The 21,620-nt window shown below is 37.4% G+C and overlaps 1 protein-coding gene across 2 annotated transcripts in view; it reads right to left on the bottom strand.

Annotated features, from left to right (window-relative positions):
* UBE2E2 (ubiquitin conjugating enzyme E2 E2) overlaps positions 1–21,620 on the bottom strand; it is a 369,362-nt gene that overhangs the window by 130,046 nt on the left and 217,696 nt on the right. The window contains exon 4 of one of the 2 annotated variants that reach the window (XM_047737941.1): positions 17,548–17,607. The exons of the other annotated variant lie outside the window; for it this stretch is intronic. Within the exon in view, the coding sequence (XP_047593897.1) occupies positions 17,548–17,607 (60 nt within the window). The remainder of the gene's footprint in view (positions 1–17,547; positions 17,608–21,620) is intronic. 2 annotated transcript variants of the gene reach the window in all.

Genomic DNA, 21,620 nt, shown 5'->3' with positions numbered 1-21,620 from the left:
ATTTTTTTAAATCCCACTGACACAGATGCTTCTTGTCAAGAGAATAGGAACATATTCTTCACTTATCAAAATAATTAAACACTGTATGAAATAAATTCTGAATCACTGTAACTGAATGAAGTATATTTGCATATTTTTTGAGTTGTAAAAGTAATTTATCACCAGGGTATTACTTTATTTTGGATTTCTTAAAGTGGTAAGTTTTACTGCTACACTGGTAGTAGAAAGACTAAATCTTCCATGGCATAATCAAGATTCCTTAAAAGGTAACATAGAGTAGTAGTTAAAAAGCACTGACTTGCTGGGTTCAAACCCTGGTTTTGCTACTGACCAGCTAAGTAACTGTAGCTGAATCGGTCTTTATTCCATGCTTCAGCTTTCTCATCTGTAAAACTGTAATAGTATTTCTAAGGAATATTTTGAAAATGACATATAGTGATACTTATGTAAGTACTACCTATTACTGATCTGATCATTCTTATTTTGCATGCATATACAGCTAAATTAATGAGTATAAAAGGATACTATGACTCAATTTGATGGAAACCATTTTTAAAAATAAACTTCAAAAAATTTTAGGATCATTTTAGATTCACAGAAAAATTGCAAAGACAGTACAGAGAGTTCCCATATACCACCCCCCAACAATTTTCCTTATAAACATCTCATGATGTAAGCAACTTTTAATGATAGCCCAATAGTGGAAGGACATCTACTCTCAGTAGTTAAACTACCCATATAGTTAATTTGTAATTTCAATAACCTACCTACCAGAACCAAACTTTAAAACTTATAAGTACTGCATTATAATGAGTAAGTGCTAAACTTAATGTTTTGGTAATAGCGCTGCAAGCACTATACTAATATAAGATATTTTATAGTCTCATTAAAAAGGAATAATAAAATGGAAAAGTTATTTTAATGTGTATAATTACTTCTACATATATAGTGAAGTTGCAAATTAAAACATGTAAAGAAGAAAATAAAGCTGGGATATTTAAATTGATATTACTTCATAATTTTAAGATTGAATAAATTTTCTTAATATCATAAAGTAATTAAAGCTATGGAAGGGCAATATGGATGAATAAATTTTGAAGTGAGGATTTTTAATTAAAGCATTTTCTTACTATTAGAGAATCATATTTATAATAACCAATATAATGCAAGGAAAATTTTTCTAGGTTATTGAAGAAATAGAGGTAAAGAGGTACATCTGTAGTAATGTTCAAAGAGGTTACACATCTGAAGCACACAGCATTAAATGTAGGCATTCACTGTCCACTTTAGTAGGCACTAGTCATATGTGGAGATTTATATTTAAATTAATTAAAATTAAATAAAATTAAAAGTTAACTTCTTCAGTTATACTGTTTTTCAGTAACTCAGTACCAACATGTGGTTAGTGGTTACTGTACTGGAAAGTGCATATATAGAACATTTCCGCCACTTCAGAAAGTTCTGTTGAACAGTACTGCTTGTTCTATACAAGAACAAACTGTAGGACTAATCACACCCCAGTCCTAACCAATAGCTTATCCTAACCAACTGTCTTATCCAAACAAATTCTTTTTCTTAAACTTGCAAAAATGAGGCAAAAAAGGTAAAAGGTGGCTTGTATCTCCTTTTCTGAATGTTTAAGAGAAACAGGAAGAGGTTCTGGCCAATTCTCACAGATGAATGGCCACCAAGAAATGGAAAAATTGCTGAGGTCCTCAAAGCCATTGCTGTACTCACGTGGCAGGGTAGCAGTGGGCCCAGTGGCCAGGAGGACTCCTCTTCAGGGGTACATTTCCTCACTAGGGGAGGGGTCCCCATGTGGGGCCTTCGCATTGGTGGGACCTTCCCCATTATGGGGCTGGGGTTTCTGCCAGTGAAAAATGGGAAATTTCATTGTTAGCCAACTTTGAATCTTTCCCTTTTTGAGATATTAAAAACACTGCTTACTGGATTATTTAGTTAATTCAAAACAGGGTTATATGAGATAAACTCAGAACTGATTAACCATGATGAGTGTCTGATTCTACCTGCCCCTCAATCTCCCAGGAAACATGACCTGCAGCATGATTAGAACTATCAGAATCTTACTTAGATCTAGTCACATACTGAGAAGATCAGATTGAACCAGGTAATGGTTTTCCCAATCAAGGTTAAAAAACTGTCTTTTAGTTATCAGTAATGGACAGTGGTGAAAAGAGCAAATATAATCAGATGTAACATAAACCTTACAAAGTTCTACAGCTCCTCATTTTCACCTTATCCAAATTTTTAAAATTAGAGTTGAAAACAGGAAGCAAATGTTTGAGTTCCATCCACTTACTTCTCCTGACCATTCTGTGATTTGGTATTATTTAATGGTGATAAATAGTCAATGGTGATTAATAGTCTTTGAAATGGTCAAAAGAAACAGAGATCTGTTGAGGTTTTTTGTTTGTTTTTTTCCCAAATTTTAAGAAATCCATGTAAGCAGTTTGTGGATATCTAAAAATGTGGCTAACAATAAAAATCCCCCATGAACCCTTTCATTCACAAATGTTTTCTACTTGTTCAAGATGAGCACTTTCATTATTTTAGTGACAAGATACACAATTTTTTTTTTCAAGATACACAATTTTAACAGAATATTTTTGCTGACCGTTTAAACTCTTTTTGCCAGTGTACTGTACAATGGTATACCTTTGGGCAGGAGGGTAATGGGCCCAATTCAATAAAACACTATGGATTCTCCTGATGGGTAACATCACACTTCTAGAAAAGCACTGAGGGCGTCTGGGTGGCTCAGTCGTTAAGCCTCTGCCTTCAGCTCTGGTCATGATCCCAGGGTTGTGGGATTGAGCCCCGCATTGGGTTCCCTGTTCAGTGGGAAGCCTGCTTCATCCTCTCCCACTTCTCTTGCTTGTGTTCCCTCTCTTGCTGTGTTTCTCTCTCTCTCTATCAAATAAATAAAATCTCTAAATAAATAAATTAATAGGCACTGAAAAGACTGAAAAATGCAAGTTTGTGGTGAACTCTGGAGAAGATGTAGGAAGAAGTAAACCCAAGGGGTTGTGCACTGAAAGACACTATTATTCCCACCAGATACCAGAGATTCTGGTTCTGCTGGACTTACTTTTCCTAATCTTTCAAGTTGCAGCTTTTGCTTCTAAACCCTTATAATTACCTGTGCTCCCAGACAATAATTTAGAGGTCAGGTTATTACAAATTGCACTTCTCTGTCCATACTACACTGAGGATGGGGGATGGAGAAAGGAAGCAGCAGTAGGAAAAGATACTTTGTACAAAATTAGATGTTACATCTGAATATAAGTTGTAAACCCTGAAATTCAAAACAGAAATGCATTTCAGACAGTTAGAAGATACCCAGAATCCAAATATTTAATGTCACCTGTAGTATGAATATTTTCCACAAGGAAACTACTATCATTTATTAGTTTTCTATCAGAATCTGTATGAAAGGCCATGCATAAAAAATATTAATTTAATAAACTGTTACTAATTGCATTCAGAATCTTAATTACAGTGGGTAAATTAGATTTAACTGCTGTGGACAAAGTAAGTTTGTAAAAATTAAAATTTTGATACAATCTGTACAAAAATCAGTTTAAGATTATATGGTCAAACAGAAACACTGCCAAAGATCTACATATGAAGATCTACATTAAAAATCAAAGATAGGCATGCCTTTCAGGAGCTGACCAAAGTTTCTAGGAGGGGGACTGCAATGCTTCATGACTAGAGATTCATTCTGAAAAGATTATGAGGTCACTGACCTGGATAGTCTCAATCAAATTAAATTAGACTAGATTTCCTGTCTATCCAGAAACACCCTCATATTCACAGATAAAAATTTCTTTACAATGGCTTATCCATCAGAAAAAAAACTGCCTTAAAGAAAATGACTTTTAAAAATAGCAGCTTAAGGGCGCCTAGGTGGCTCAGTGGGTTAAAGCCTCTGCCTTTGGCTCAGGTCATGATCCGAGGGTCCTGGGATCGAGCCCCGCATAGGGCTCTCTGCTCAGCGAGGAGCCTGCTTCTCCCCCTCTCTCCCTGCCTGCCTCTCTGCCTACTCGTGATCTCTGTCTGTCAAATATATAAATAAAATCTTTAAAAAAATAGCTTATTCTTTTGAATATTAATTTAATATTCACTTTGCTATATAATCAAAGTTTTTTGTAACCTATCGAGTCATAAGATTCAAGAACAGAACAGCAATGTCTGAAACCACATATAATGCTCTGTTCCAAATTCTAAAATAAAATTTTAAAAGATACTACCACGTATGAATCTGTCATACATGGTGGTCGTATCCCCCATCCCAAAGGCAGCTGGTGGAGAGAGGCTCTCCTCACCACACCTCATATTCAGTGCAAGGCTGTTTTGGCTGTTGTGGAATGCCTCTTTCTAATTCACACAAAATGCCGTATATGTTAAGGGAGGCCCTAAAGACAACTATATAATACCCGATTTCATTCACTGTAAAATGATGATGCTCTATTATATTATGGACCATTAAGGAAAAAATTGCCAAATTAAACTATAAGTGATTTCTTAAATACAAAAATTATTTTATACTTATTGAATGGGCTCTCATGATAAGTACAATGGTGATATATGATTGTATCACTAGAGCACATATAAAAAGACTGTGAGCAAAAAAAAATTACTACTAAAGCCTCTTCACATTCAGATTTCAAGTATTCAGCATCACTTTTCAGCTCAGAGATGACTTTTTTCTCCACAAAACACAGTCCTGTGTGTCATCAAGAGCACTGCTGATGCAGTGTATCTTGAAATGTTGTTCCACTTCTGCCTCTGAATTTTCTTCCAAGCTGCTGACTCTCTTTGCAAGCTTTTTTGTGCACAGGCAATAACAAGTAACTCACAACAGCTAGCTGGCCAAAAGAAATACACAAGAAATGTTAAAATATGGGTGGGGTGGGGAGGGGGTTTTCTAGAATTGCTGAGCTAGAGTAAAGTGCTCCTAAAAAGTCATGATAAATGCTTCTCTTTCATCTTCTGTCATCCATCCAACAACTCACTCCTTAAATAGTAATTAATCTCCTAATACATGAGGCAGGTACTAAGCTAATGATAGAGCAGTATACAAAGCAGGTAATGATACTACCCTTAAGGAATAGGATAACATTCATTTAAAAACAGAAAATTTGGGGCGCCTGGGTGGCTCAGTGGGTTGGGCCGCTGCCTTCGGCTCAGGTCATGATCTCGGGAGTCCTAGGATCGAGTCCCGCATCGGGCTCTCTGCTCAGCAGGGAGCCTGCTTCTCCTGTCTCTCTGCCTGCCTCTCTGCCTGCTTGTGATCTCTCTCTGTCAAATAAATAAATAAAATCTAAAAAAAAAAACAGAAAATTTATATAAAACTATAATTATTGTAATATTACATAGAAGAGGCACTTAGTGCAAAAATAAGGTATGACTAACTTGACCTTGTCTAGAAGGTCGATAATACCTAGGCAAAGAAAGGAGGGAAAATTGGTCAGGCAGAGAAAAGAGACAAGTTTAAGGCAGGAGAGAGCAGGAATTTTTTTACATGGATAATTGTACTCGAGAAAGGCAAACTCCAGACTATTTGAGGACTATCCTATCAGAGTTCCAAACTATACCAATATTGGGGAATCTGAAATGCTACTATGTTCCTCTGATTAGAATGGTTAGAACAGAGCTGAGTAAACCCTTGAAACTTTCTCCCACCACTCTATCTGCAGTCTACACAGTAAATCAAAAGCAATACAAGGTATTCCAAGGAAGAACTGGAGATTAGCACCACTAACAAAGACATAAAGATGGAGGAATGGTGGTCCTTAATCATACCCCCTCTCTATATTTAAAATGACCCTGCAGAAAAAAACAGATGATGGATCAGGGTAAGCTTAAACTGGTGGAAGTCCCAGTAACAGCTGTCATGATAAATATGACATTATATAGCTTCTGGCATTTGGTACTCAGCTATTTATGTGGTGAATGCTTCTCAGAACCCATTAGTAGGGAGGATCAAAAGCAGATTCCTGGTAGAGACAGACAGGATACTACCCTGCCCCAGGGCACTGGTAACTCTCTAGATTTCTCTCAAAATTTAGTTTGCATGGACCTGGATCACCTTCACATTCTACAGAACATGATTCTAATCCAATATACTGATGACAACATACTAAATGGATCTGGTGAGCAAGAAATGTAAAGAATCCTGGTTGACCTAATAAACACACACACCAGACACCTCACCAAAATTAAGAGAGACCGCACACTGCTTACATTTTTAAGAAGTCTAGGGCTCTGGGGCATGCTGAGAACATCCTCTCTAAGGTAAAGAACATATTGCTTTTCTCAACACATGCTGTTAAGAAAAAGGCAGACCTCTTCAGATTCTGGAGAGAGCATATTCCATACTTAATACTGTTTGACTTATTTATCAGAGACTTGGTGGATGCCAGTTTCAAGAGTGACCAAGAGCTATAGGAAAGACTTGTAGCAGGTCCAGGCTACAATGCATCTGTGCCAGTGGATCTGAGGGTACAAGATCTATCCTTGATAAATAAGGAGGCTGTGGAGTCTCTGGCAAGTGCCACAAGAGAAGTCACAATGCAGATCCCTGAGTGTTCTGTGGCAGAAAACAATGTTCTGTTTAAAAAACAGCTCATAGTATGTTATAGGGCCCCAAAAGAATTTTCATGCCTGATCATGGGTCAACAAATGACCCTGTGACTGGAAGTACTCACTGAGACATAAAGTTTTAGATGGGCACAGAAACAATTTGCCATAGGATGGAAATGACTTAATTGGGATTAGGCCCAAGTAAACTCAGAAAGCATGAGTAAATTATATTCACAGGTAATCTAGACTCCTATATGATGAATGTCTCTTTTTCATGACCAACTGATGGAAAAAAAAAAAGGAATTCAGAAGTAGGCAAAAGTGGACTACTGCCTCACTGCAGTTTTATTCAGGAATAAACATAAAGGACTGTGATAAAGGAAGTCTGGCCAGTTAGAATAGCCAGAGCAGTACATTTGGGCATCCCTTTCAAATGGAGGGAGAAATGGCCTGAACTAGATACATCTGGACTTGTGGGTAGTAGCTAATGGCTTAACTGTTGATCAGGGGCCTAGAAAACAATGGTGGAAGATGATATGATAAGGAAATCTAGTAAAGATGGACTGGGCACAAATCAGGTGCATTTTTTTTTTAAGATTTTATTTATTTATTTGACAGAGAGAAATCACAAGTAAGCAGAGAGGCAGGCAGAGAGAGAGGAGGAAGCAGGCTCCCTGCTGAGCAGAAAGCCCGATGTGGGGCTCGAACCCAGGACCTGGGATCATGACCTGAGCCGAAGGCAGCGGCTCAACCCACTGAGCCACCCAGGCACCCCCAGGTGCATTTTTATATCTCACATTAATGCCTATCAAGAAGCATCCACCAAAATGTCCATATGTATGTTGTCAAATGTCAACAAAAGTGGACAGGATGAGTCATTCTATGGCTGTCAGGTAGCCTCCCACTTAGGCCACCAAAGAGTGGAAACAATGGGCCCATGGATAGAGTAGCTAAGGTGCTTCTGTTCACCAGTGTGAAAAAAAAAATGCTATTTTTAGCACAATTTTTAGCACTATTTTTTAATGCTATTGCTAAATGCTTTAACCTGCCTGCAAAAGATACTGATGCCAAGCTCTCATTATGACATAATTACTCAAGACCAGTCAATCACTTGGTATAAGATTGAGTTCATGGTAGGGGGCAGTAATTTGTTTTTATCAAAATTAGTATCTACTGTGGGTATGAGTTTTGTTTCTAGCTCCCAATACTTTTGCTACCACCACTATCCCAAGGCCTATAAAATAACTTATCAATACGATATCCCACAAAACACTACTTTAGGCCAAGGACCCATTTTATAAAAAAGAAATGTGACAGTGGGTATATAACCTTAGAATCCATTGGTCCAACCATGACTCCATCCACAAAGAAACAGAAGGCCCCAGAGGCAGGTAGAGTAGCCTACTAAAAAGTCAGCTAAAAAGATATCTTAAAGATAACTTCCAACTCCAGAATGTGGTATATGCATTGAAGCAATGCTTTCAATGTATGGTCTGTTACCAAGAGCTAGAATACTTAGATCTGGGAACCAAAGGATGAAAGTAGGATTAGCCTCTGTCATCGTCATTCCCAGTGATCCACTTGCAGAATCTGTGTTTCCCATCCATGCGATTTCAGTATTTGCTAAGTTAGAAGTCCTGATTGCCAGGCAGGTTTGGGGAAGTGATTGTTTCATTCAAGGGACACATGAGAGTTATATTAAATATAAAGCTCTCACTACCTCCTGGTCACTGTGGGTTTCTCCTATCTGTATACCAGTAGAAAAAAGGGAGTCAGGTTACTGTTGGGAATATTCAATACTGATTATCACGACAAGCAAAGACTATGACTATAAGGTGAGAGAGGGGAAAAATATGCCCACAACTTGGGGGACTTCATCAAAGTATCTCTTGGTGCTTCCATGGCTAGTCATAATAGTAAAAGGGAAATTCCAGCATGACTCAACAAGAATAAGGCAACCAAGGACTCAGAGACTTGAGGGAAGAAGGTCTGGGTCACCTCAGCAGGCAAACAACTCAAATAAGGCAAAACAATCTGCCACTGAAGAAGAAAATATAGACTTAGGTAATAAAAGGAGACGATGAGTATCACAGTTCAGGGTCAGCTACAGCAGTAGGAACTGCAGCTAGTTTCTCTAATTCTCTTGCCTTAAGTTTGTGGGGGTTTTTTGTTTGTTTGTTTTGCCACATAATTAAAGTAAGGCTTCAACTTAGAATGGACTCAGTTAGTGATTGCACTTTATCTCCAATCTCAGGGAAGAAGCAAGGCCCTATGTTGTATTTTGGAAGCTAGGTATAATGTAGGGCATGAGTGAGCTGAGTGGTAAAAGGGTATATATATATATATACCACTTTAGATTCCCTAAATCTCACCTGTGTCTTATTTTAGCTGTTTCCGTCAGTACTAACTTTACAAAGGTATAATCTAACAGTGACTTTTCTTATGCCTGTGGGCACTCCTTGCCTCTTACTCCAAGGCATCTTGGTTGACATCCCTACCTGCATACTACTGGGGGATGTGGGTAAGTAAATACTGTAAGGGAAATCTTGACTAACAAGAACTAGTGGAAAAATTCTTCCTCCTTTCTCCTTTTACAATGCACAGTGTTAAGACACAGTTTATAAAATTTCACAGGGTATGATCCTACAGGATTGGGCAGTAGAAGGCAACTCAACAGCTCATCCATGTATTGACTCTCCCTCCTACCAAACTACATTCTTCTCATCTCTCTACTTTTTGGGATTATAGCCCCTAACAAAATTAACAGCACATAGCCCTCTGCTTCAGACTCTTATTTCTGGGGAAGCTAAGCTAAGACAAACCTCAAAGTATGTGGTGTCTTTATGACGTTCAGGAGGTCATTCCTCTAGTGCTCAGATGTGGTAAGTGGTAACCACAGGCAGAGAAGAGATCACTCAGAGAGGGAGATAGAGTGAGAGAAGAGGATCTATGAAATGACCCATGAGTGACCACTAGGAAGATAATGGCTAGAAAAGAAGACTGAAGATTGGTGGGAAAGGTGGTAGAAAACTAGAAAGTACTATTTTTATGAGGCACACAGATAATACACATCTAAGGAGCTGTTGCTGTTTTATTACTAAATTGGGTTAGATCCTGACTGCTGTGGATAGTTGATATGATGCATTATCAAAGAAAATTAAATAATATGCAAACAGAAGTGTGGTGGAGGAAGTTTTTTCAAACCACATTCCTATGAGGGGAAATCCCGGGCAAACTGAGCGAGAGAGGAGTAATCTGTAACCAGTAGTAACTAGTAACCAGACCTCCTACTCTGTGCCTCCCTGGGGGCAAACTGATGGTAGCTACAGACTGAAGAGAGGATTATCTGGTGGCTAAGCTATTAATTTAAAAATTTTTTTTACCTTTTAAAGATTTCTTTGAACAACGAAAAAAACTCAGATATAAAAGATAAAAGAAAAATGGTTCATAAGACATTTTTTGTAAAAAGATATTATAGAAAAACACTGAAAGCTCAGTACCCTGAGTAAGGCACTCCAGTTTAGTATACTTAAAATTGTATTTCACAGCAAGTTTTTCTTCCTTACAGTCAGGAGCCTATAAAAGTTCATAGAAATGCTTTATATATCTTTATGAACACTTAGGATCAGAAAACACTTCTCCCTTGATAATTAGAATTCATCACAAGGCTAAAAGGTATAGAATAATGTCATCCTCTGTTATAAGAAGCTACACAGTCCTTACATTTAAAAAAAAATTAATTGTATATATCAGTTACAGAACTGAATTTTTTAAAATTTAGAAATGTTTGGCATTCTTCTTTAGTTCATTTGAACTTCTCTTAGTTTATTAATTTCAGTATAAAAAAAGAATCATTCTGTCTGATTTTACTCTGATTTCTTGTATGTTTCATTCAGTATTCCTAGACTTATTGAAATTAAGGTCTAATGAATGTAAAGATACTCCAGGTTTTATTTATTTATTTGTTTTTAAAGATTTTATTTATTTGACACAGAGAGAGATCACAAGTAGGCAGAGAGGCAGACAGAGAGAGAGGGGAAAGTAGGCTCCTCGCTGTGAAGAGAGCCCAATGCGGGGCCCAATCCCAGGACCCCGAGATCATGACCTGAGCCAAAGGCAGAGGCTTAACCCACTGAGCCACCCAGGTGCCCCCTCCAGGTTTTATTAAAATACACCCATCATGTTCTTTCAAATTCCAGACAGGTTTTATTCTCACAACATGCACTACATAGATCATGTATAAATCTAAAGTTATAATTAACAATATAAAGGTCAGGGAACTAAAATCTAAGTTTACAATAATATGAACACTGAGGAGCTTCAATTTAAATAAAAAAGCATCGCTTTTTATTAAAATAACATTCTTTTTTTTTTTTTTAAAGATTTTATTTATTTATTTGACAGACAGAGTTCACAAATAGGCAGAGAGGCAGGCAGAGAGAGAGGAGGAAGCAGGCTCCCTGCTGAGCAGAGAGCCTGATGCGGGGCTCGATCCCAGGACCCTGGGATCATGACCTGAGCCGAAGGCAGAGGCTTTAACCCACTGAGCCACCCAGGTGCCCCAAAATAACATTCTTTAAGTTCTTAAATAAATATGAAATGTCCTTGAACATAAGTGTCACAGCAATTGTAAATATAAGTGTTTCAAAGGACCCAAGTGGAGAGTTTTATTTTCTGTCATTGCTTTTGGTAATTAAAAAACATGACATATTTAAAATCTTAAGCTCATAATAATGCTTCAAGCATTGTAAAGTTAACAACTGCCTTTCAAAAACAATTATCATAAGGCTACACTGAATACATTGTAACTTCAAAAATAAGACAGAATCAATGCTACTGCAATGTTGGGGGACCTTCTATAGCCACACAAGCATTATAATCAAGCCAGTGGGCTCTTATCATGAGATCTGCTTCTTGGCAGTAACACAATCATTTGTCTTCCTACTCAGAAACAGGGGCATCAAACTTTCCTTCTCCAATTTTCTGATTCGTGCTTAAGCACATGGAGGGTATTCCAACAATTCTAATACACTGGCAGGCACAACAACTGCCCGCCAACACCAGAGTGGATTTAGTTTTCATTTGATGCTTCAGAATACCCAAGTGATACAATACCAGGTCAAATAACTTCAGAGATTTTAAAGTCGGCCTAAAAACCCCAGCATCTGTACAGTAGAGCTCAGTATCCAAATAGTCCATTCTCTCTTTAGAATTCAAACTAAAATGTCAGCAGCAAAGAGTTTTTAAAATAGCCTCCAGGTGTTTGAAATTTCCTGTGCTTGCTTTAGCAGACTACTGAACTACCTAACAATAAGTAAGTCATTGAGGATCTAAATATCCAGCTATACTGCTGGGAGTCAACAAGAGCCAGTTCTAGGAAGAGCAGGAAAGGAACCTGGGGGGACAAAGTGGCAGGAAATGTTTTCAGAACTCTCCCTTCCCCTTTTAAAACATCTAAGTCAACCAATAACTCAACTCTTCATGGTTACTTAAAATCTGGAAACTACTCTACTAAGAGTAAAATTTATTAGTATACAAATTTAACTAGCCTGAAACAGTTACATTGATCTTTACTTTATCCTTTATCTCAGTATCTAGCCTTATAGCGCTATATTTCAAAGCTCTGACACAATTGTTTGGTTGGTATGATCTCTGACCACTTCCTTTTTTTTTTTTAATTTTTTTAAAGACTTTATTTATTTATTTGACAGAGATCACAGTAGGCAGAGAGGTAGGCAGAGAGAGAGAGAGGAGGAAGCAGGCTCCCTGCCGAGCAGAGAGCCCGATGCGGGGCTCCATCCCAGAACCCTGAGATCATGACCTAGAGCGAAGGCAGAGGCTTAACCCACTGAGCCACCCAGGTGCCCCTGACCACTTCCTTTCTAACAAAAAAGTTTTCTCCATTTAAAAAAGTGTTATTATTATTACTATTATTATTATTATTTTAAAGTAAGTTCTACCCCCAACATGGGGCTTGAACTCACAACCCAAGATCAAGAGCTGCATGCTCTACTAAGTGAGCCACCAAATGCCCCCAGTTTTCTCTTTCCATGCTAAAATATTTCTGTTCACAAGGCATGATCCTTGGTTTGTTCACACTCTGAACATAAACATATCATAAAGATAACGCAGGTCATTATTTTACATATATTTATTTAAAAATTTTAAGAATTTCTAGTATTAATAAATATAGCTTTTCTGGTTTCACTGGAGGCTCATTCAGATACAATGTTGAGATCAGGTAGGTTTCAAGGCCATGGAAGCTTAGATTGTGCAGGTTAAACACAAACTGGACTAATTATTGAGAGAGGGATGATACTTGAGTTATATATCTGGACTGCGGAATGAGGTGGGCAATGCAATGCATTGTGGCTGAAAGTGTTATTCTACTAAAACATATTCCTTCCCATTTTTTAAAAGGTGGTATTGGGGTACCCAGGTGGCTTAGTCAGTTGAGTGTCCGACTCTTGATTTCGACTCAGATCATGATCTCAGGGTTGTGAGATTGAGCTCTACACTCAAAGGACTCTGATAAAGATTCTCTCCCTCTCCCTCTGGCCCTCCTTACTGCATGCTCGCTCTCTCTCTAAATAAATAAAACTTAAAAAAAAAAAAAAGAGTGGTATCGTGATAGAGGTTCCACACTGCTTGAAGAGAGAGGTAGAGACAGCTGCTAAGAGGCCAGGATGGAGAATATTCATTTTAAGAGTTGAGTATAATTCATTCCAGATCTCCCAGATCTATCTTTATCCAAACATTTATCCATGAATCCCTAGCATAATTCCAGACTTGGAAGGGAGGAGTGTCTCTGAGTTTGGCAGTATCTCCTGGCATGGAACCTCCTGGCTATGACATACACTCTGTAGCCCTTTAGTTCTTGGATTCCCAGCATCTGCCAAGTAACAATATACAATGATGACCAGCCATTAAGGAATTCAGTTGCATGGCTTCCTTCTGCAGTGTACACGAGGAGACAGAGTCTCTTGTTTTCCACAGAAGTATCCTATAAAAATAATAAGTTGGTTTTTTCTTTTTTTAAAATCACACATAAAACCTAAAACATCAAAATTCAATGTCGAGAATTACAAAATATTTCTTTTGATCAACATTTTATAAGTGTTACTGAGTTCCTATGCCAAATCTCGTACTCTACTTAGATTTCCTTGCTGATAAAAATAATCTATCAATCATTTGGGGACAAATCTAATAATATTCATGCTTTCCTTAAAATGAAGACAGGAGTGACTAGGTGGCTCAGTCAGTTAAGCCTCTGCCTTCAGCTCAGGTCATGATCTCAGGGTCCTGGGACTGAGCCCCACATTGGCCTCTCCGCCCAGTGGTGAGTCTCCTTCTCCTCTGCCTCTGTGATCACTTTTGCTCTCTCTAAAATAAATAAAATCTTAAAAAAAAAAATGAAGACAAAAACAGTTAACTGTTATGTGGTATGGTAAGTATTTAAACATCTCTGCAAGAAGATACAAAACTTTTTTTTTTTTAACGTTTTTATTTATTTGTCAGAGAGAGAGAGACAAGCAGGGGGAGCAGCAGGAAGAGAGAGAAGGAGGCTCCCTGCTGAGCAAGGAGCCTGAGTGGGACTCGAACCCACAACCCTGGGATCATGACTTGAGCTGAAGGCAGATGCTTAACCAACTGAGCCACCCAGGCATACCAAGAAGCTACAAACCTTATAAAAATACTGAAGATGTGGTTGTTAGAAAATTTGTAACTATGGTGGTAAATCTGATAATATAAACCTACAGTCATTCTGATTCTTTTATGGTTTTAATCTGAGCATAGGTGAAACCAAATATTTCAATTTATGAACTATGTTAAATTTCTTCTTTCCATTTACATGGGGGATGGGCCACATACACAATGATCTAACTTCATAAATATTTCAAGAATATATCAGGTTCGTGATATATAAAATAAAATGAAAAGGAAAAATTTAATACTTTAAATATTACTCTAGTAAAGAGTACATGACTAAGAACTGAATGACTACCTGTCACCAACTGCCTATCACTCTGCTATAAAATTTACTTAGTACCAACTAATAAAAGATCACAATTGTACGACTACATAAAGTGTCTGACACAGAAGTTGAGAAGATTTGTCCCTTTTAATTCAAACCTTTTCATACTTAGATTCAAGGAATTTGTAATATCAGAGAAAAGACAGAAATGTGTTATCTAATTTTGAGTACTACTTCTGCCAATCTTTTGTTTAAACATTCCACGGGCTCCTAAATGCTGACAGAGTAAGGCCCATGTTCTAGCTGTGGTACCCTAAATCCTCCATAATTTGGGAACCCTCATTTCAATCTTATCTCCTCTTGCTTTGGAATGAGAGAACCTGTTCTCCCTTCAGTGTGAATTCTTGAACCTTCTTAACTCTGTACCTGTATCTGTTCTCTTTCTCTTTTTCTTTCTTTTTCTCTCTCCTTCCCCTCATCCTTCCTGTCCTCTCTCTTCTTCCCAATCCGGGGCTTAAACTAACAACTCCACGATCAAGAGTCACATGCTCTACCAACTATGTCACCAGGTACCCTTTTACCTCTGTTCTTTCAGAAACCCGCATGGAACACCTTTCTTGCTTCTTTCCACTCATTCAAGTCCCATCAAAATCAATTTTAGATGCCTTAAGGGAACCTATATTGGTTCATGTTTGTGCTCCAACATCCTAGCTCAGAGACTGACTGGCATGAAATGATGTTCTTTAAATTTCTTTTTAATTAAATGGACTATAACCAACTTAAGACCCCCATTAATAGTCTGCAAACTGGACCATTACTCCAACTGGACCATTTCAGTAACTGATCTTTGGAGTCACTGTGCTCATACTGCATCCACTGCCCATGCTGACAGCTAAACTTGTTGATTTCATGGCATTTCTCTTGAGTTTTTCTTATACTGATCAACTATAGCATTTATGGGTTATACTACTTCTTTTACCCTTAATAATAATGATGATGATTAGAAATGGACTGTGTTTACTGAGTGTTTACTACATGCCAGGACTCTTACAAGTATAATTAGCACTTTACATGTAGTATTGCACTTTGCTCTGAAGATAACCCAACCTGTCATAATATTCCCATTTTATAGATTACTGAGCTATGGCACAGAGAGATTAAATATCTTGGAAAAATCACACAGGTAGTAAGAGGATGACCTGGGAGTCACTCTGCATGAACAGTCATAAAGGTCAGTTTTAGGTAGCATGGTCAAAGAAGTCCTCGCTTTAGGAACACTTGGGAAGAGACCTGAAAGACAAAGAGCCAGACATGAAGGAAGAGTGTTTCAGGGCAAGTAAGAGCACAAAGAAAGGCCTCAGACATGAAGGAAGAGTGTTTCAGGGCAAGTAAGAGCACAAAGAAAGGCCTCAAGATGGAAAAATGTGGCATAGTGGATAAGTAGAAATAAGGCCAACGCTGGCTTGAGCCAAGTGAAGAGAAGAAAATCGCAGATGAGGCTGTAAGGTAGACAGAAGCCAGCTCATGGATAGCCTGTGGGAATGAACAAAAAGTTCCATGTGTACTGATTTACCTTTACACTTTACAGTCCTTATTTCTTACCCTCCATTCTAAGAGCCTCAATGGCAGAAAGCATCTCTTATTTTTTTCATATCTCTTGCAGCAGCCAGCCCAAAGTACTATGTGAAGTACCTTGGAAGAATCACCCAACTGAGATAAAGAATGCAGTGTGCGTCACCATGTACAGGAGTGGCTGAAAAGGTCTAATGTGGGAGAAGCACCTGGAGAAACAGGGCATTCCAGACTTGTAGTATACAGTTGCATGACTGTGGAGGGAAAGTCAAAAAGTTCTTATAATAACAATATGGAATATGAAGAAATGATTTTGTTTTGGGAAGCGGAGATAGAGTTCTTGAAAGAAAAAATTTTCTGTGTAAGAAGAAACGCTCTATATCAAGATACAATTAGGACTTACGCTCAAATTTCCTTTAAAAGGTTAACAAGTTCTTGGGGCACCTGAGTAGTTCAGTTGTTAAGCATCTGCCTTTGGCTCAGGTCATGATCCCACGGTCCTGGGATCGAGCCCCTCATTGGGCTCCCTGCTCAGCAGGAAGCCTGCTTCTACCTCTCCCACTCCCACTGCTTGTGTTCCCTTTCTCACTGTGTCTCTGTCAAATAAATAAAATCTTAAAAAAAAAGGGGGGGGACAAGTTCTCAAATTCTTTCCCAAATGAGAGTGTTCTAGCTTTTGTATGAGAATAAACAGATACTACAGCATATGAATGCTTAAGAAAACAAGGCTGAGAAAAGCCCAGAGAAAAGGAAAGTACTTAGTTTCTCATAAAATGTTGATATATGATCCTAGCAAGGGGAAGAAATACCACTGAACAGTGGAATGAATATGGTCACAGAAGTCAGAAGTCCACAATTAGAATCCTGGTTCAGTCACTATTGAGTAAGACCTAAAGTGAAGGTTCAAAATTATTTGATGCATTGATAACTGGTAAAAATCAGGAAGGCCTTGATTAGCCTAACCATAAGTTGCCCTCTCTACTCTGCTTTTGTAAGGCCCTGCCAGTAACACTCCTTATCAAAGGGTTCAGGTATAGTTCCTGCTTATCCCTGAGTAGCAGGTTTCAGTTCCCCTTCAGTTTGCAGAATTATTCAAAACAGCCAATCACATTGTTCTGTGGAAACCAGGGGAGACATCATTCTCTTAAAACTATAAAGCCTGCCTCCCACAGCGTCTGGCTGTTCACTCTACTCACAAGTGCAATTCTCATGTGACCTGCATGGAGCACGGGATCTTCCTCCCTGACACTGTGAGTATATGTGACTAATAAACAGTTGCCAATCTCACTTGACAAGTATTGAGTGTTGTGTGTTCCACCATCCCCACAACCCTGTGTCAGGAATCTTTTCTGCATTGAAGGTGTGAAGAGGTGATCAAAGCAGCCACTTACTGGATGTGTGACTGGGGCCTTAGGCCAAGCCATTTAACGTTCATCTCCGAGCTTTTTATTCTGTAAAACAGGATTAACAATATTTACCTTGAGCGCTGTGTCTACAGCTATTAACATGAACAGGGTCTAGCAGTGCACTGCTAGACCCATAGTTGTTTCTAATGCCATCCCCACCCCATCACCTCCTCTGTACCCCCATGACTCTTACTACAGATTTAAAACTTGGAAGTTAAAATTATTAACAATTGAGTTTAGAATTATTAGATGGGGATATAAATGACAGATTGGCCAGATTTGGTCTAAAAGCAATCTGGCTTACTTACTAGAAATAACATTTCAATTTCAGCTACCACAAAAAGAACTCAAAGAGAATTTTTCAAGTTTTTGGCAAATAATGAATGTAGACATGAAACCAAGACTGCTTTCAAGATACTGAATAGTAGGTTCAACTGTGCTTTGTGAATCTTGATACACAATGTAATAAAATTTATAGTGACAAAAGACCTTTTAATAAGCTAACATTCTGTGTGCAAATGCTTTATTTTTAAACACTTTTAAAAATTGGTTGCTTCAGATAAGAGGGGAAAAGTACAGCTAAGAAAGCTTTACCCTGGCAGAACTTCTTTTCTTCAGATTTTTCTTCTTTATCACATCTCAGGGTGTGTAAACACACACCCCAGTGTACACATGTTTCCTAAATTCAGTAGTACTTCCTTATGCCTTTTGATTTTTTAGTAATTACATAATTTATACAAGTCTGCATATTTATGCATTTGGAGAGGAGGAAAATTATAAAATATACATCATGTATATTCATACTAAAATAAAATTTTAGAATTGTAACAAAAGACTGGGGGATGAAACACAGCATACTGGGGACCCTTTGGAAACACATGGGGTGATCATTTTGGAGTATTTTTTTGTACTAAGAATTTTCTAACTTTATATTTTAGGTAGTTTAGTAAAGCTGATGCACAATTATCTTATTTGGGGGATGCAAACTTCATTCTCTTGAGAATTCTAATTTATATTGAAATACTACTTATTATTATAAAGTCTGAGATAAACCATAATTCAGGTTGTGTTGCTCTGTAAGCAGCTGAATGTCATATTGAGATATTTTTTAATGTACCTTTTAAACATAGCTCCTTGGCTACCACATTCAATAAATATTTAAGCATGAGCTTGAAGTGGATTACTGTTCGCATGTTGTAAGAAAATTGCACAGTGATAAAGCTTGTAATAAAAATAAGCAGGACACCCACTGCTCATACACTATAGTTAAGTGTATTAGCTGGTCTCCAAAGCATTAACTTTTACTCAAACAGCAGCAATATTCTGTCCAATCTATTAGCTTCAGACAGTGCATACTAGCTGCAGGCTACTGGAAATCTTTATGTTTGTATGCTGAAAGAAAATGGTTTTCACAATATTATAAATAGTTTAATATAACACTGAGGATTTATCTTAAGCACAAATGAGGGAAAAAAGAAAAAATTTCTGTTACAAACAAGGGAGCTTAAGAAATTTATCACTGTAGTCTACATGTATTCCCACAATTTAGATTTTGAAAAAAAAAGCCAGACATGACTTGCTATGATTAACTTTTCTTAAGGGATATAAACTTATACAAGGAGACCACCAATGGGCCAGATTTTTCATTTACTCTCATTTTGTCAAGTCTATTTCCCCCTGAAGCCAAATAGTTTGGGAATATTAACAAAATACATAACTTAGCTCAGTGTTTAATTTTTTTTAAAAGCCATAAAGACAAGCCAATTTCTTGATTCCTTAAAACTGTAAGGTATTTTCAGCATTCAGAGATCACATACTGTGGTTAATTACAGCCAATTAGCTGTCATCAGCCTATGCAATATATAGGTCTGATCAATTTGTTTCAAAAAATTTTTAAAACAACCAATTTATAGTGTCAAACAATGCTAAAAAATCATAAACATTTACTGTTGACATTAGTGCCAAACATTCATTTACATTAAAAAATTCTAAATCATATATCAAATAGGACCCCAGCTTTACATATAATATGGTTCAATCATCTGTCTTTCACCAGTTTTTCTTTTTTTAAGGTATAAACAAACTCACGATGTTTTTGTTTACTGTTGTAAAGCTAGACTAGTTCTTTATAGAAGAGTAAATCAATAATAAAGCATTTTAGTTGCAGGTATACTCATGAGAATGCAATTTTGTTTGCTACACTGCAGGATCTCAGGTGCCTGGAACAGTACCTGGCATATAGGAAATGCCATTCAATAATTATTTGTCCAATGAACAACATGTAAGTATAAGCCTTTTTAAAAATTTTTCTTTAAAAAGATTTTATTTATTTGAGAGAGAGAGTGAGAGCATGAGTAGGGAGGAGGGGCAAAGGGAGAAGCAAACTCCCCACTGAGTGGGAAGCTTGATGCAGGGCTCTATCCCAGGACCCCAGGATCATGACCTCAGCCGAAGGCAGACACTTAACTGATTGAGCTATCAAGTGCCCTAGGTACAAGTCTTCTACCAAAAAGTCATATTTATTTTTTTGCTTCATATATTCAACATTATCATGTAAATGTTGAATATATATGAGTATAGGAGTAGAGTACCTGTTAAAAGACATCAAAAACTGAAAATGTCATGTTTAATATTTGCAGTTGCAGCATATTTTAGGATCATCACAAATGTCTATTCTTATAGGCTCACACATTTATTAATTTCATTATGAACTTCAAGAAAAAAGAAGAAATCTATAAGTTACGACTATCTGGAAATGAATCCAGATGAATCCAAATGAATATACATAAACATATCTCTATAGGGTTGGGGTGGGAGGACTTTCTGAAGTATTTAAGTCAACCTTAATTGAATATGAAATATTCAAAATTGAGAAAACTACTACTACACTGGGACATAATAACAGGAACCATTACACTCAAGTATTAAACTTGTTGGAAAAAGAAAGAGAAAAAAGAGAGCATATTAGAGTTGTAGAGGTTTACAGTGGGAATTTGCCAACAAAACGGTATAAGTGGTACACTGCTACATGCAGTTACACAATAAAAGCCTTCTATATATTATAAATAATCTCTTCAGATGTAAAAAGAAATCTGCTCAAAGTCTAATGGAGTATTCATTTTTAGAGACTTGAGTTTAAGTGATAAAACTACTTGCTACAATTTTTGGCTTTTCCTTTTATTCCACTTTTTAACTATTAAACATTAAGAGTGTTCATTCAAATAAACAGTAATTTGCACTTTATGGCCCTTTTCAGCCCACAATCCTAAAGCATTAATTAATTAAGAAAAACAATTTCTCCTAAATTAGGCTAATCAGAATTGAGACAGGCAAAGACTGTAGATTTTTTTTCTCTGTACATACCATTTTGAATCTGTTTGTGATGTAATGACTATATTTGATAAAACAGGAAATACTGGGGCGCCTGGGTGGCTCAGTGGGTTAAGCCGCTGCCTTCGGCTCAGGTCATGATCTCAGAGTCCTGGGATCGAGCCCCGCATCGGGCTCTCTGCTCAGCAGGGAGCCTGCTTCCTCCTCTCTCTCTGCCTGCCTCTCTGCCTGCTTGTGATCTCTCTGTCAAATAAATAAATAAAAATCTTTAAAAACAGCAACAACAACAACAAAAAAACCAGGAAATACTTTATGGAAATTACTGAAAAGCTGATTTCTGGGTATTGCCGTGGAACACTTATCCAAATCTTCTAGACTGAAAGTTATATACTACCATATGAGCATGATTAGCAGGGGATACCTACATGATTTTCAGTTAACAGATTTAAAGATGGTTTTACACGAATTGTTTGTTAGAGCTTAATTAGTAATGTACATCATCTTCTTCTGATTACTATTTATCAGGCTGAACTGCAATATTTGGGCCAACGTGGCTACATTCTTTTTGAAAATGTTTTGAATTAATTTTAATCCCTAAACATTAAGGCTTTATTTTTGTTAAGTATCACACTAACTGCATTTTCACAATGTCATAGTTTATGATACAAAACAACCAAACTCAGGCCCTTAACCTTCAGCTTGCAGGGCGTAAGTAATTTAAGTGGATA

Source organism: Lutra lutra, chromosome 1 (genome assembly GCF_902655055.1).
Source record: "Lutra lutra chromosome 1, mLutLut1.2, whole genome shotgun sequence".
NCBI lineage: Eukaryota > Metazoa > Chordata > Mammalia > Carnivora > Mustelidae > Lutra > Lutra lutra.
The sequence above is the reverse complement of the archived record's forward strand: the minus strand, read 5'-3'. Positions and strand labels throughout refer to the sequence as shown.